This window comes from Buteo buteo, chromosome 12, assembly GCF_964188355.1.
Source record: "Buteo buteo chromosome 12, bButBut1.hap1.1, whole genome shotgun sequence".
Lineage (NCBI taxonomy): Eukaryota > Metazoa > Chordata > Aves > Accipitriformes > Accipitridae > Buteo > Buteo buteo.
The window spans coordinates 43,465,606-43,478,314 of record NC_134182.1 but is presented as its reverse complement, the minus strand read 5'-3'; the positions used below and the strand labels follow the sequence as shown (position 1 = coordinate 43,478,314).

Below are 12,709 nucleotides of genomic sequence, written 5' to 3'. Positions count from 1 at the left end.
TCAGTCTGTGTCTGCTTTTGCTCGTTGCCTGGGCTTTTCTCTTTGAAGGGATGATATTTGGGAACTTCTGGAACACGGACCTCCTCCCTCCATCAACCCGTCGCAGCACGCCTGCATTTAATGCCCGCTGTTCAACATAGTTTGCTCTCGGAGCTGCGATCAGAACTTTCATCCAGAGAAGAGCTGTTTGCCTCGTGACCCGATGAAGAAAATCCAAGAGCAAAAGGAAGAACTGGGCCCGATGGCATGCCTGATGTCCAGAACTTGCTGCTACAGGCCAGAGGTCAGTCTTGGTCTTGCTGCCAGGGAAGCGATGCTCAGTGACATTCACGTGCCCCTTCCCGGGGAGCACCGGTGGGGCTGTGCCAGGGCTGTGTCTGGGGCGCAGCGAAGGCTAGTGGTGCAGCAGACAGGAGTCTTTCCCTGCGGGGTCTGCCAGTGCAAGGGCTACACTGGTGGTTAGGGAGAGCTGCAGGGAGCCTTCGCCCGTGCCCTGGCTCAGCCAGGCTCTGGGAGCATCCCTGATGGATCCTCAGACCTCGAAGGAGGCCGAGGAAGAGACGTCAGAGAGACACAGCACCCTGCGAGGCCTGGGCCCGAGCCTGACAGGAGATCCCGGGGCGCACAGCATGCTGCCGCACCCGGCAGATCCCCGGCCTGGAGCTTGAGAGCCGTGACGCAGGAGATGTGGAAGGGCGAGGTCTCCTCTGACCCCGCGGAGCTGCGGAAGGAGAAAGAGACAACATCGGGGGGTCGAGAAGGAGCCCGCATCTCCGCCTCCCGGGCGCTTCGAAGGCTTCCGCCGCAGGGACCCGGTACGACACCGACAGGCTTCCCCCTCCTGCCTGGGTGCAGCACAGAATCGCTTCCCCCGAGCTTCCGCCTCACGGCACTGAAAGGCTTCCCCCTGCTGCCTCGGTGCAGCACAGAAAGGCTTCCCCCGTGTCGCCTCCATTCGGGAGGGGATGGCTTCCCGCGGGGGCCCGGACCAACCTCTGCGGGTACTCCACCACCTCGCCCTCAAGAGAGCCCATGTCCCAAAAGGACACCCACCACCTCGGCTTCCCACAAGGAAGGTGCCAGCCCTGAAAGCTGTTGCTGGTCTTCACCGTCCCCGTGCAGCCCATTCACAGGCACAAGAGCCCTGCAGATCCGTGCTTTCCCAGAGACCTGGCAGCTCAGCGTTCGAGGCAGAACCTGTTTCCGAAATCGCAAACGTCCGGCTAGTTCTCCCACAAGGAAGGTGCCAGCCCTGAAAGCTGTTTCTGCTCTTCAAACTTCCCCGTGCAGCCTATTCACAGGCACAAGCGCCCTGCAGATCCATGCTTTCCCAGAGACGCAACATCTCATCGCTCCTGTTCTTGGCAGAGCCTGTTTCTGAAACGCCAAATGTCCAGCTTCTCCCGCAAGGAAGGTGCCAGCCCTGAAAGCTCTTGCTGGTCTTCACCTTCCCTTTGCAGCCCTTCCACAGCCCTGCCCGCACCGGGGTTCAGCACTAGCTCTGGCACCTCACCCACGCCAGAGCCCAGCTCCAAAATGGGCCCCACCACGGACGCCCCCATGCAGGGCAAGGGGCCTATGGGGTGGTGCACGCAGGTAAGGGTGTTTAGCGTCAGGTGCAGGCAGAGTTGTAGCTCTCAGCACAGGCAGAGGTGCAGGCAGCAGTGGCCAGCACAGGCAGTTTCAGGCAGGGGGTGCAGGCAGCAGGGCCACTGCAGGCACTGTGGGTGCACCCCACAGGAGGGCGGGGGGGCCAGGCCCTGTCTTGCTGGGCCCACAGGGTACTGGAGTCTGCCCCTACCCAGGCACCCTCAAACTGGAGGCACTGGGATCATCCTAGAGCTGGAAGCACCGACCACCCCACCCCCAACTGGGACTCTTAAGAGAGCTGGACACCCCCAGCTGGGACCACTAGGATCCCCCAAACACAGTGCTCCCCCCAAATCAGGTTGCTTAAACTGGGAGCACTGGGATCCTCCCAGGCCTGGACTCTCCCTTACTGGGACCACTGGGATTCCCATGTTCCCAGCACTCTCCAATGGCACCTGTTGACCCAGATCCACAAGGCACCCAAAGGTGGGGAGCACTACCCCTCCCATGTCCGAGAGGGGGGGTGTTGTAACCCCACAGCAGGGGAGGGTTGCACAACAGTGGGTGGAAAACAGGGAGTGCATGGGGGGGGTGTGGGGGTGTGGTGTGTGTGTGTGTGTCTCTTCCCAACTTGCAGCACTGAGGCCCCCAGGGATCAACTCTGTGCCACAACCAACAGCCCACACGCGTTCACTCTGGACCCTACTGAGGACCTGGTACAGCCACAGTGCAGGGTTCCTCATGACCCACCCCAAGCACCCCCTCCTTTCCTTCCCCACCAGCCCCACACACCACCCACCCCAGGAAGCAGGAAGAGAAAGGGGCCGCTGTGGTTTAACTCATTTTATTTAGACTCATAAAGGTAACCGCGGCCCAGCTGGACCGTGCACATGGGGCTGAGACCCAGTAGAAACGCAGCAGTAAGTCAGGAGCGGGGTGGGACAGGGCGAGCTGCAGCAGGGCGCAGTGCCTAGGCTGCTGAAGGAACGGTCAGTTGTTGAGAGGAGGGTTTATGAGAGCTGCCCACAGTCGGTAATGGTGATCTTCTTGCTTGTTTTGCCATCTTTGGAGCCACAGCGCTCCATGGCCTCCACCACGTTCATCCCCTCCTTGACACGGCCGAAGACAACATGCTTGCCATCCAACCTGCAAGAGAAGCACCGGTCATGGTTGGCACCTGCCATCCCCATGTGGGGATGTCAGCACCAGGCCTGGCGTGTCACCTCCCCACCAGGGTGCGTGCCAGGGACTCCTGAGCTTGCCCTCCTGCAGCCCCTGACTCACCACTCGGTCTTGGCAGTGCAGATGAAGAACTGGGAGCCGTTCGTGTTGGGGCCAGCATTGGCCATGGATAGGATGCCAGGGCCTGTGTGCTTCAGGATGAAGTTCTCATCGGGGAACTTCTCCCCATAGATGGATTTACCGCCAGTGCCGTTGTGGCGCGTGAAGTCACCACCCTGTGAAGCGGCGGCATTTCAGGTCACAGGGCGCAGGACAAGACTCTGGAACCAGGCGCAATGGCCCTGCAGAGACTGCAGGCAGAGCCGCCTTCCCACCCCAAATCTGCCAGCACCCAACTCTGAAACCCACGCAAGCTCCACTATCTCCTCACCCGCCCACCTCCCTGCTGCGGCAGAAGTGCCACACACCTGGCACATGAATCCAGGAATGATTCTGTGGAAGCAGGACCCCTTGTAGCCAAATCCCTTCTCGCCAGTGCTCAGGGCACGGAAGTTTTCTGCAAAGGAAGAGGAAAACCACGGTCAGCGGCTCGTTTTGCCCAGGGTTAGGGAGCACACTAGGGTTTGGTGCAGCCGCAGTGTAGTCACAGTGCTGCTTTACCAACCTGCTGTCTTGGGGACCTTGTCTGCAAACAGCTGTAAAGAGAAGAAAGGCTGTTAGTCAGGCTGGGGTGAAGACTGGCCATTGCCATCACCCCCGGGAGCACACCCAACCCCGCGGGGATGCCCCCTCCCTCACTGCTCGGAGCACAGGGAACCCCTCCAGGAGGTGGATCCCAGCAGTGCCTGTGGCCGCAGAGCACTCCCCACCTTAAGCTTTCATCTGGAGGCATCTGCAAACTGAACTAACAGACACAGCAGCCAAACGACTTTAAATATGCCGCACATCTCATCAGTGGGGCAGACACGCGTTCGTTCTGCAGGCTGGGATTAAATTAAAAACCTATTTGACTCGAGCCTTCCCAGTCAGAGCGCACGCCACCTCCCAATTACTCCAGGAGGATTTTGAGCGGCGAGCAGCCATCTGCACGGTGAGGCGCTGCCAGGCAGGGAACGCGCTCTGCGACAGCCGCAGCGCGGCGATTCCTGGAGCGCGGTCCCTCGCCGTGCCAGAGATGCTTCACACCCCTGGTTGCCTGCTTCGCGGGGCGCTAAATGCTTTCCCTTAGCAGTGACAATCCTACAGCCATCGGCTTGCCGCCGCTCTTGCTCCCCGCCGGCCTTCCGAGACCCGGGAGCTCAACGGGCGCCCCAGAAGCATCTCCCGGGGGGAGTGGGGGGGACGCGGCTCGCTACGATGCACCAGGCGACTCCGGGGGCTGCTACCGCCCGCGGAGGGGCAGCCTCGTTCGGGGTGGGGGGGGGGGGTGGAACGACTGGGACAAAATGGCGGCGCAGACAGCCGCGGCCCCGATCCCGCAGCAGGAGAAGCCACCACGGCCACCCCCCCACCCCCCCGCACCGGTGTGGCGCGGGGCCTCCCCGGCGGCGAGGCCACCGCTAACGGGCCCGGGCTGCCCGCCGGCCGAGCGGCGGGACACGCGTTGCGGCGGTAGCGGGGCTGCCCGCGGGCGGCGACACGCCCTGGGCTGGCACCGCGCCGCATCCTCCACCGTGCTCAGCCCGGGGCGGGGGCGGTGGGGGCGGGGGCGGTGGGGCCGGGGGCTGCGCCGGCTCCTTTGTTTCCCCCCCCCCCAACCCGCCGCCGTCGCCGGGGGGAGCCACCCCCGCCGCCCCAGGGGGAGCCCGCGGCCACGTGGAGGCGGCGCGGGCCCCCCGCCGCCCCCCATCCCCGGCCGCGCAGGCGTAGTGCCCACCGCCCCTCCCCCCACAGCGGCCCCGCGCGCCCAGCGAGGAAATGGCGGCAGCCCCCCTCTTCCTCAGCGCCGCCGCCGCCCCCCCCCCCCGCAGCCACCCCACACCACCCAACCCCTCCCCCACCTCGAAGGTGACGCGGCCCAGGGGTTCGCCGCTGGCGGCGATGTCGAAGAAGACGACGGGATTGGCCATGGCGGGGCGGGAGCTACGCGGCTACAACGACTACTCCTTGCGGCGGGCGCGGCACAGCAGAAGGAGAAGGGCTCCCCGCCGCCCTTTATATAAGGCCGGGGAGGGCCCGCCTCCCCCGCGGCGCCGGCCAACGGCCGCTGGGTTTGTGGCGGAGTGGCGGGGCGGATGACCAATCGGCAGCGCCGCGTTTGAAAGGGGGGAGAAAAAGGCGGAGGTGGGGGGCGCGCGGGTCTGGCGCTGGGCAGGGCGTGGCGCGCATGCGCGGTGCCTGTGGGGTGGGGGTAGGCGGGGGGATGGGGCTGGCGCGGGAGGCGGAGGGGGGGCGGCTCGTGTGGGGCCGGTGCGCCGGGCTGAAGCCGAGAGATGTGGGGCAGTCCCAGGGCCGGAGGGTGGCAGCGGGGCTGGGCGGAGGTTAGCAGCAGCCTTGCGATCCAGGGCCGGGAGTTGCGGCCTCTCTTTGGGGCGCCCTGCCCCATGCCGTGGGTCTAGAGCCGGGCCCGGGCAGCCCCACGCCGGAGCTGGACCCCGCTCCCGCCTCGGAGAAGCCCTACAAAGACCCCTCCCCCAGCCCCCAGCCCCGGGCAAAGCCACCTCCCGCCACGCTGCTCGGGGCCTGCCCTGCCCGCGGTTAATGATTGACGGTGGCGGGCACGACTCGCCGCCCGGCTTGGCCACAGCCGCCCTGGGGAGGGGGCGGGATCCCGCCAGCCACCCACCCGCGACCCCCTGCTCGGGGGGGTTGGGGGGGCGTGGGGGTAGCCCCCCAGCCGGGTGACAAAGGAGCGAAGGCGGAGAGGAGACACGGGGCGGGGGGGAGTGCGAACCCTGCCCAGCGACGCGTGAGCCCCGCCGAAACGAAATCCTTTAATAGCGATAAGGACACGGTACAGGGAGCTCGACGGCGGGGGGGGGGGCGAGCCCCGCACCCCCCAGCCGGGCGTGTATGTTACAAGGGGAAGCAGCATATGCACATTTATACAGGGGGCACGGGCCAGCCCCGCAGCGACGCACTTGCCTTTAAATACGGGGGGGGGGGGGGGGGGGCAGTAGTGTTTCTACACTATGTACAGCCTTGTGCTTATAGGGGGGCGGAGCCCATCCGTCTGTCCATCCCATCGCGTCCCTTCAGGGGAAGCCCCCTTGTTGGAGGGGCGGGGGTACCGGCTCTGCGGCAGGCAGGGGCACGGCAGCGCTGCACCCCCCGGCCCCGTGATGGAGTGGGGGGGTTCGGGGGGGGGGAGGAGGGTCGGATGGCTCAGTTGTTCTCGAAGAGGGAGAGGAGGTCATCGTTGCTGCTGCTGGGGAGGTCGGGGGGGCCCAGGTAGGAAAGCAGCTCGTCGGGATTCGTCAGCTCAGGCAGGAGCTGGGGGCGGCAGCGTGTGATGACCGGCCCCCCCCCAGCTCCTCCCCACCCACCCCACAGCGGCCGGGGTCCCGAACCAGCAGCCGGACCCCCAGCCGCCCCCCCCGGGGTACTCACGTCGAGGGCAGGCTCTGACCCGTCACCCGTCCCGGCCATGCCGGGCGCGGGCGGGAAGGTGAGGTCGGCGGCGTGTACCGGGCCGGGGGGTCCCAGGGGGGGCCGTGCCGGCGCACTCCGGTGGTGCAGGGGCTGTGCCGGCTGGCTGCCCGGGGGGGCGTTGTGCAGCCCCGGTTGCACCGGGGTGTGGGACGGCTCCATCCGCCCTGGTGGGGGGAGCTGTGGGGGGAGAGTGCAGCGGTGAGACCTTCCCTCCACCAGGATCCCCCTGGTCCCCCCACGGGAAGATGTGGGGGCTGGTGGGGGAGCCCCCCACCCACAGCCCAGCTGACCTGTGCAGGGAGAGGGGGTGCGGGGGGCTTCTCAGGGGCCAGGAGGCTGCCAGGGATGTCGGATTGGTAGGAGATGGGGGGGGGTCCCGGCGTGAAGTCGCTCAGCGTTGGTGTGCCAGGGGCGCCAGGGGGGGGGAATGGCTCTGGGAAGCCCCCAGGTCCCGGAAAGCTGGAACCTGTGGGAGGAAAGGAGGCGGTTGGGTGGGGGGAGGGGTCAAGGACATGGACAGAGCCTGTCCTTGTCCCCCATGGGTCCCCCCATACCCGAGGCGCCATAGTCGGCAGCGGCACCCGCCGGTGGTGGTGGCGGCAGTGCCGGGAAGGGCGTGGAGCCAGGCCCCAGGGCCGCAATCATCTCCATGATGTTGGGCAGCACCATGTGTGTAGGACTGAGGGTTCGGCACCGCTTCAGCGCCGGCCCCTCTGGCTCCTCCTTGACGTGGATGTCGGGTTTGACCGGGACGGGTTTCCAGCTGCAGGTCGGGTCGATGGTGATCTCCTCATGCTCCGAGCTGGGGGTGGCAGGATAGCAGGGGGGCGGGTTGGCTGCACGGCCCCCCGGGAATAACACAGTGCCGGCCAGGGACAGAGCAGGGACACTTACTTCTGGATGTAGATCAGGATGCCCAGCATATACTGGTCCACCTCCAGCCCCTCCAGCAGGGCTGTCTTACTGCAGGCAGGGAGAGGCAGGGTGAGGGCAGGGTGAGGGCAGGGAACCCACTCCTGCCCCCCGCAGGCAGGGAAACCGAGGCACAGCCCTGCTGGACCCCACTCACTTGCAGACAGGACACCGCCATGTCCCCCTTTCACAGTTGAGCTGCAGGTAGGACTCCAGGTCGAAGCACTGTGGGGGAGAGCTGTGGCTGAGCCGGCAGGAAGGGGGGGGACATGGGGTGGGGGACACTCCCCAGCCCCCTGCCACCACCACCCCTACCTGTATGTGCCGGCAGTCATGGCCCCTGGCTGGGAGCTGAATCCTCCGGAAGGTGATGGGGCACTTGAGGGACACCTTGATGGCCGTCTGCTCCACGCCGTCCTCGCCGTTGGGCCCCGGAGTCCCCGGGATGGTCCCGCTGCTGAAGTTGCGCTTGACTGGGGGGGGTGGGGGTGGGGTGAGGGGCACAGAGGGTCAGAACGGGGACGCAGGGATGGGGGTGGCACCGTGGTGGCATCTGGGCATGGTGCCCCATTACCCCCACCATGCTGCAGCCCCCCCATCCCCCAGGACCCAGCAGGCTGGGGGTGCCAGCCGCGGCGCTCACTTTTGGTGATGCAATGCTCGGCAGGCAGCAGGCGCTTCTTGATGAGACCCTGCAGCACTGAGCGCACCGAGGGCCGGTGCACCAGCTGCAGGACGAAGAGGTGGGACTGTGGAGAGACAGGGAGGGGCTGAGCCACGCCCCCAGCCACTGCCCCCACCCCACCACCACCCGAGACCCTCCCGGTGACTCACGCAGCAGCAGGCGGTGACGGTGATCTGGATGGTGTTTCTGCCAGGCTGGCAGACGTGCTTCAGGTAGAGCGGTTTGTGGGAGGTCTTGTTGTCGCCGCGCTCAATGGTGAGCGGCGTGGCATTGACGCTCACCTGCACGGAGGCCGGCCAGTTGGTGTTCATCTGCCGGTCCTCGTGGTGGTAGCACTTGAACTGCAGCTCCAGGTCAGGCCTGGTGGGGCGGGCAGGGGTGTGGGCAGGGGTGCAGGCAGGGGCTGTGCCCACACGCGAGCCACTGCGCCAGGTACCACCGTGCCATACAGCACCATGCTGTGCCAAGCCACGCCGCATACCACTGCGCCATACAGCACCATAACAAACCGCACATGGGTACCACCGCAGCGCACAGCGCCGTGCTGTGCCATGCCAAGCCACACCACGTACCACCGTGCCATACAGCACCATGCGGTGCCAAGCCACAGCCCTGTACCACCACACATCCAGCACCGTGCCTTGCTGAGCCGTGCCATGACAGGGTTCGGCACTGCGCCAAGCCACACCATGCCACGTACCGCCACACCACACAGCGCTGTGCTGCGACAACCCACGCTGCGCAGCACGACTCCATGCTGTGCCATACTGCACTGTGCTGCGCCAGGCCGTGCAGCGCCACGCCAAGCAGCACCGTACGACGCCGTGCCGTGCAGCCCCCTGCCCCCCCGCCGCCCCCACCTCATCATGAGGGTCTTGTAGACGGAGTCGCGCAGCTGGAAGACGTGGTTGCTGACGGCCAGGTTGTGCTGCAGGCGGAAGGGCTCCAGCACCACGCCGTCCCGCACCGGGAAGGTCAGCCGCAGCTCCTCCCCGGGGGCCGGCCCTGCCGGGGACGCCGTCAGCAGGGACCCCCGCGCCCCGGCAAGCCCAACCCACTGCTTAAGAACCCACCCTGCAGGAAGCCCCGCCCCCACAAGGAGGCCACTCCCACTCCAGGGCACTCCACCCCATGCAGGATGCTCCTCCCACTAGGCAGCCCCACCCCTATGCCAGAAGCCCCACCCACTACAGCCCCACCCTATCCGTGCAGGAAGCCCCTCCCCTCCAGTTCCCCTCCATAGACAAGCTCCTCCTACTCGAGGAGGCCCAAGCCTTACAGAAACTCCTCCCACCAAAGCCACCACTCCTCTGGTTGACGCCCCCCCACAGTCCTGCCCCCTTCACAGGAAGCTCCTCCCACTACCTCAACCTCCCCTCTCATTGGGCAGTGCCTTTGACCCCCCCCACACCCGCCGTGAAACCTTGGCAGTGACCACGCCCCCTTTGCTGAAGGCCCTCCCTTTTCCTTAGCGGCCTCCCCACAGCACCCTGCCCTTTAAAGGGGCAATGGCCACCACGCTGACAGCAGTGAGGCCCACACTAGCGCCCTGTGGCATGGGAAGGGGGTATGTCTCTACGATGTGCCCCCCCGGCCCCGGCAGCGCCCCCGACCACGCCGGGAGCACCTACCCGAGGGCGATGGGTGCAGGGAGGTGACACTCGGCTTCATGTCCGGCAGGAAGGGAGACTTGACGTCCTGACCCGGGGACGCATAGGGGGGGATGCCACTGCCCGGCGTCATGGGCGGCGTGGGGTTCCCAGCCAGCGGCGAGCTGGGGTACCCCGGCAGCGACCGGCCCGGCTGCGGAGGCACCGTGCACCCTCAGCACCCAGCCAGGCCAGGCCAGCATTGCGCCCCACCCCACCCGGTGCCGGGACTCACCCCGTTGACGGCCGCCTGGCTGTAGGTGCCAAAGCTGGTGCTCTGCCCGTTGAACTGGTCAGCCGGCTGCAGGAGGAGGAATGTTGCCAGGGGCTGGCACCAGGGGATGGCAGACACCCGGCCCCCCTACCCCGTGCCCGCTGTCTGCCCATGGTACCTTGTAATAGGGTCCGGAGTTGCCTGAGGTGGAGAGGTACTGGCCCATGCCCTGCTGCAGCCTGTGGCCAGGGTAGGAGGGGGATGGAGCGGAGGGCTGAGGAGCGCTGGGGGCATACTGGGCACCGGCCGGAGCGTACTGCCCGCCCTGGAGGTACTGCTGTGCCGGGTATCCCTGCGGGGCCAGGGGGGAGTCAGCACCGGCAGGAGAAGAGGGTTCCGGCACACCGCGGTCCCCACCGGTGCAGAAGCTCACCTCGTTAGAGTACGCCCGCTTCAGGCCCTGGCGGGGGAGCTGCTGGCTTGGAGGGGGGCCAGGGTAGGCATGCTGGGGCATCCGCTGCCCACCATACAGGGGGCCGGCGCCAGGTGCCCGCGCAGGGCTCATGCTCACAGGGGAGACGCCGGAGGGAGCCATGACACCCGCCATGCCAGCCGGGCTCAGGCCGGTTGGGCCGCGGGGTCCGGCATGGGGCAGGAACTGGCTGCTGAAGGGCTGCCCTGCACCCATCTGCAGCGGGGAGAGAGGGGGGTCACGGTGGGGCGGGGGCGGCCGCCGGCTCCTCGGCTCTGCCGCGCCCAGGCTCTTACCGTGCCATACTGGCTCAGCTCCTGGCTCTGCTTCTCTTGCAGCGCTGCCACTGTCGCCGTAGCCGTGGCCGTGGCTGTGGCAGCGGCGGCAGCCACGGCAGCGGCAGCAGCTGCCTGGGTGAAGTCGGCGGGGGGCCGGCCAGCATGCGAGGGGAGCCCCATCCCGCCGGGTGCGCCGGGGCTGCCGGCGTAGCTGGAGAACAGAGAGGCAGAGAAGGGGCGTGCGGTGGCCCCGTGGCAGGACGCACCCCAGGACAGGGGGGTGGTGTCTTACCTGGCGGCGAAGCCTGGCCCGCTGGGGTAGGCACTGCGGCTATAGACGCCTGGCTGCACGTAGCCTTTCCCGGGCGCTCCCTCGGCGAAGGGCTGCTGCGGCAGGAACGGCGGCGAGCTTATGCCCGAGCCGGTGCCGGCCATGCCAGGCAGCAGCGGGGTGCTGGAGGTGCTCCCCCCGGGGCCCATGGGGCTGCCGAAAACCTGGGAGGGGGGGGCAGTGTGTCAGGCAGGGCGCAGCTGTGCCCGTTTGCGGGGGGGTCCCCGGGGTGGGGGACAAAGATGCTGCGGGTACCTGGCTCTGGGAGGTGTTGCTGACACCCCAGACGGTGGTTACCACGGAGAGGGATCCCGCCGGCTGATTGGTGCTCGGTTGCCAAGGAACAGCCTCGTATGCAAATGAACCATCACTAGAAAGAAAAACAAATTAATTAAGACGAAGGACGGAGGCCACGGGCCCGGGCAGCCGGGTGCAGCCCCGGGGTGCCGGGGCTCACCCGTGGGGCGTGGGCGGCAGGGAGGGTTTCATGGGGTTCATGGAGTTCATCAGCGGCGGGCGGGCGCAGGCTGGGTCCTCCGAGGCCGCGGCGGGCGCTGCGGGACGGCGTCACCGTCACCGGGGCTGCGGGAGGCAGAGGAGACGGCGGGTGAGGGGGCGGCCATCCCCCGGGGAGGGGACCCCGGCGGGGCCGAGGAAGGGGATGGGGGGAGGCCCGGAGCCCGCGCGGCCCCCGCCCGGCCTCCGGCACCGGGACTTGGCGTTCTGCCCGGGCCTGGCACGGGGAGCCGGCCGGCACGCGCCCGCCCCCACCGTGGGGCGGGGAGGGGGGGGTCCGTGCTCCCCCAGGAAGCGCCCCCCCCGGCCCCCCAAAAAATCCCCGCGGGCACAGACCACAGGCACACACACACACACGGTCCCTCCCGCCCGCCCACCCCGGGGCCGCGGGCATTCCCCCATGGCCGCGGGTGGGGGGAACCGCGGGGACTTTCCAGGGCGAGACCGGGGGGGCGGGGAGGACGCGGCCCCCCGCCCCGGCATCTCCCCCCGCAGCCGGCCAGGAGCCGCCCGGGGTATTTCCAGCCCGGGCCGGCAGCGGGGGCCCGCGGGGTCACCCCGGCGCTTTCGGTTCCCTCCGGCCCCGCGGGGGGGCGGCAGGGACGGAGCCGCCACGGGGAGGAGCGGGGGGGGGGGGACGGGACTGCACCCGCGCCGAGCCGAGCCTGCCCCGGCCCCTCCGGGAGGTGCCACCAGCCCCGGGCACCCACCGCCCCCCCTTCCCCCTTCCCGGCCGTGGGCCCCGTGGCACCGCAGGGACAGGCCCCGGGGCCGGGCCGGGCCGCCCGCCCCCCCGCATTGCCATGGCAACCGCCCCCGCCGCCCCCGGGCACGGCGCGCGAGGTGGGGTGGGGGGCCCGCGGGGCCATTTTCAGCCGCGGCGCGGGGCTGCGCACAGGGACCCGCCCGGCGCGGCGCTGTCCGTCCCTGCCCGTCCCCGCCCGCCCCGGTGCTGCCCGCACTCACCGTCGCGAACGGCCCAAAATGGCCCTGGCGGCGCCGGGCGCGCGCGGCTGCGCGGAAGCTGCGCGGGATTTTCAGCCCGCGCGCGGTCCCGGCTCCATGGCGGCGGCGGCGGCGGCGCGGGGGGGTGGGGTGGGGGGCGGGGCGGGGCGCGCGGGGGCGGGGCGGGGCGGGGCGCGCGGGGCCGAGCCGGGCCGAGCCGAGCCGAACCGGGCCGGGCCGAGCCGAGCGCGCGCCGCCGCCACCGCCGCCGCCGCCGCCGCGCACAATGGGGCCGCGAGCTCATCAGTATGCACGGGCCGCCCTGCCCCGCCCCGCCCCGCCCC

At 68.6% G+C, this 12,709-nt stretch overlaps 2 protein-coding genes across 3 annotated transcripts; both read right to left on the bottom strand.

The window, feature by feature from the left end:
• Positions 1-2,418: 2,418 nt before the first annotated feature.
• On the bottom strand, positions 2,419-4,929 carry PPIA (peptidylprolyl isomerase A). The gene is made up of 5 exons (XM_075043816.1): positions 4,773-4,929; positions 3,437-3,467; positions 3,240-3,328; positions 2,875-3,047; positions 2,419-2,736 (listed from the first exon to the last, which is right to left on the bottom strand). The coding sequence occupies exons 1-5, from the start codon at positions 4,839-4,841 to the stop codon at positions 2,601-2,603; spliced, it is 498 nt and encodes a 165-aa protein (XP_074899917.1). The 5' UTR covers positions 4,842-4,929; the 3' UTR covers positions 2,419-2,600.
• Positions 4,930-6,072: 1,143 nt separating this feature from the next.
• Positions 6,073-12,541, bottom strand: ZMIZ2 (zinc finger MIZ-type containing 2). Of its 2 annotated transcripts, XM_075043814.1 has the most exons (19): positions 12,387-12,541; positions 11,362-11,486; positions 11,160-11,274; positions 10,866-11,068; positions 10,592-10,784; positions 10,257-10,511; positions 10,002-10,175; positions 9,845-9,910; positions 9,592-9,763; positions 8,821-8,965; positions 8,110-8,320; positions 7,919-8,024; positions 7,591-7,748; positions 7,433-7,500; positions 7,258-7,326; positions 6,918-7,165; positions 6,654-6,829; positions 6,322-6,540; positions 6,073-6,204 (listed from the first exon to the last, which is right to left on the bottom strand). In XM_075043814.1, the coding sequence occupies exons 2-19, from the start codon at positions 11,409-11,411 to the stop codon at positions 6,097-6,099; spliced, it is 2,736 nt and encodes a 911-aa protein (XP_074899915.1). In that variant the 5' UTR covers positions 11,412-11,486; positions 12,387-12,541; the 3' UTR covers positions 6,073-6,096. The 2 variants fall into 2 exon arrangements, with proteins under 2 accessions (XP_074899915.1, XP_074899916.1); XM_075043815.1 differs by lacking the exon at positions 11,362-11,486 and having other exon boundaries at positions 12,387-12,525.
• Between the last annotated feature and the right edge of the window lie 168 nt (positions 12,542-12,709).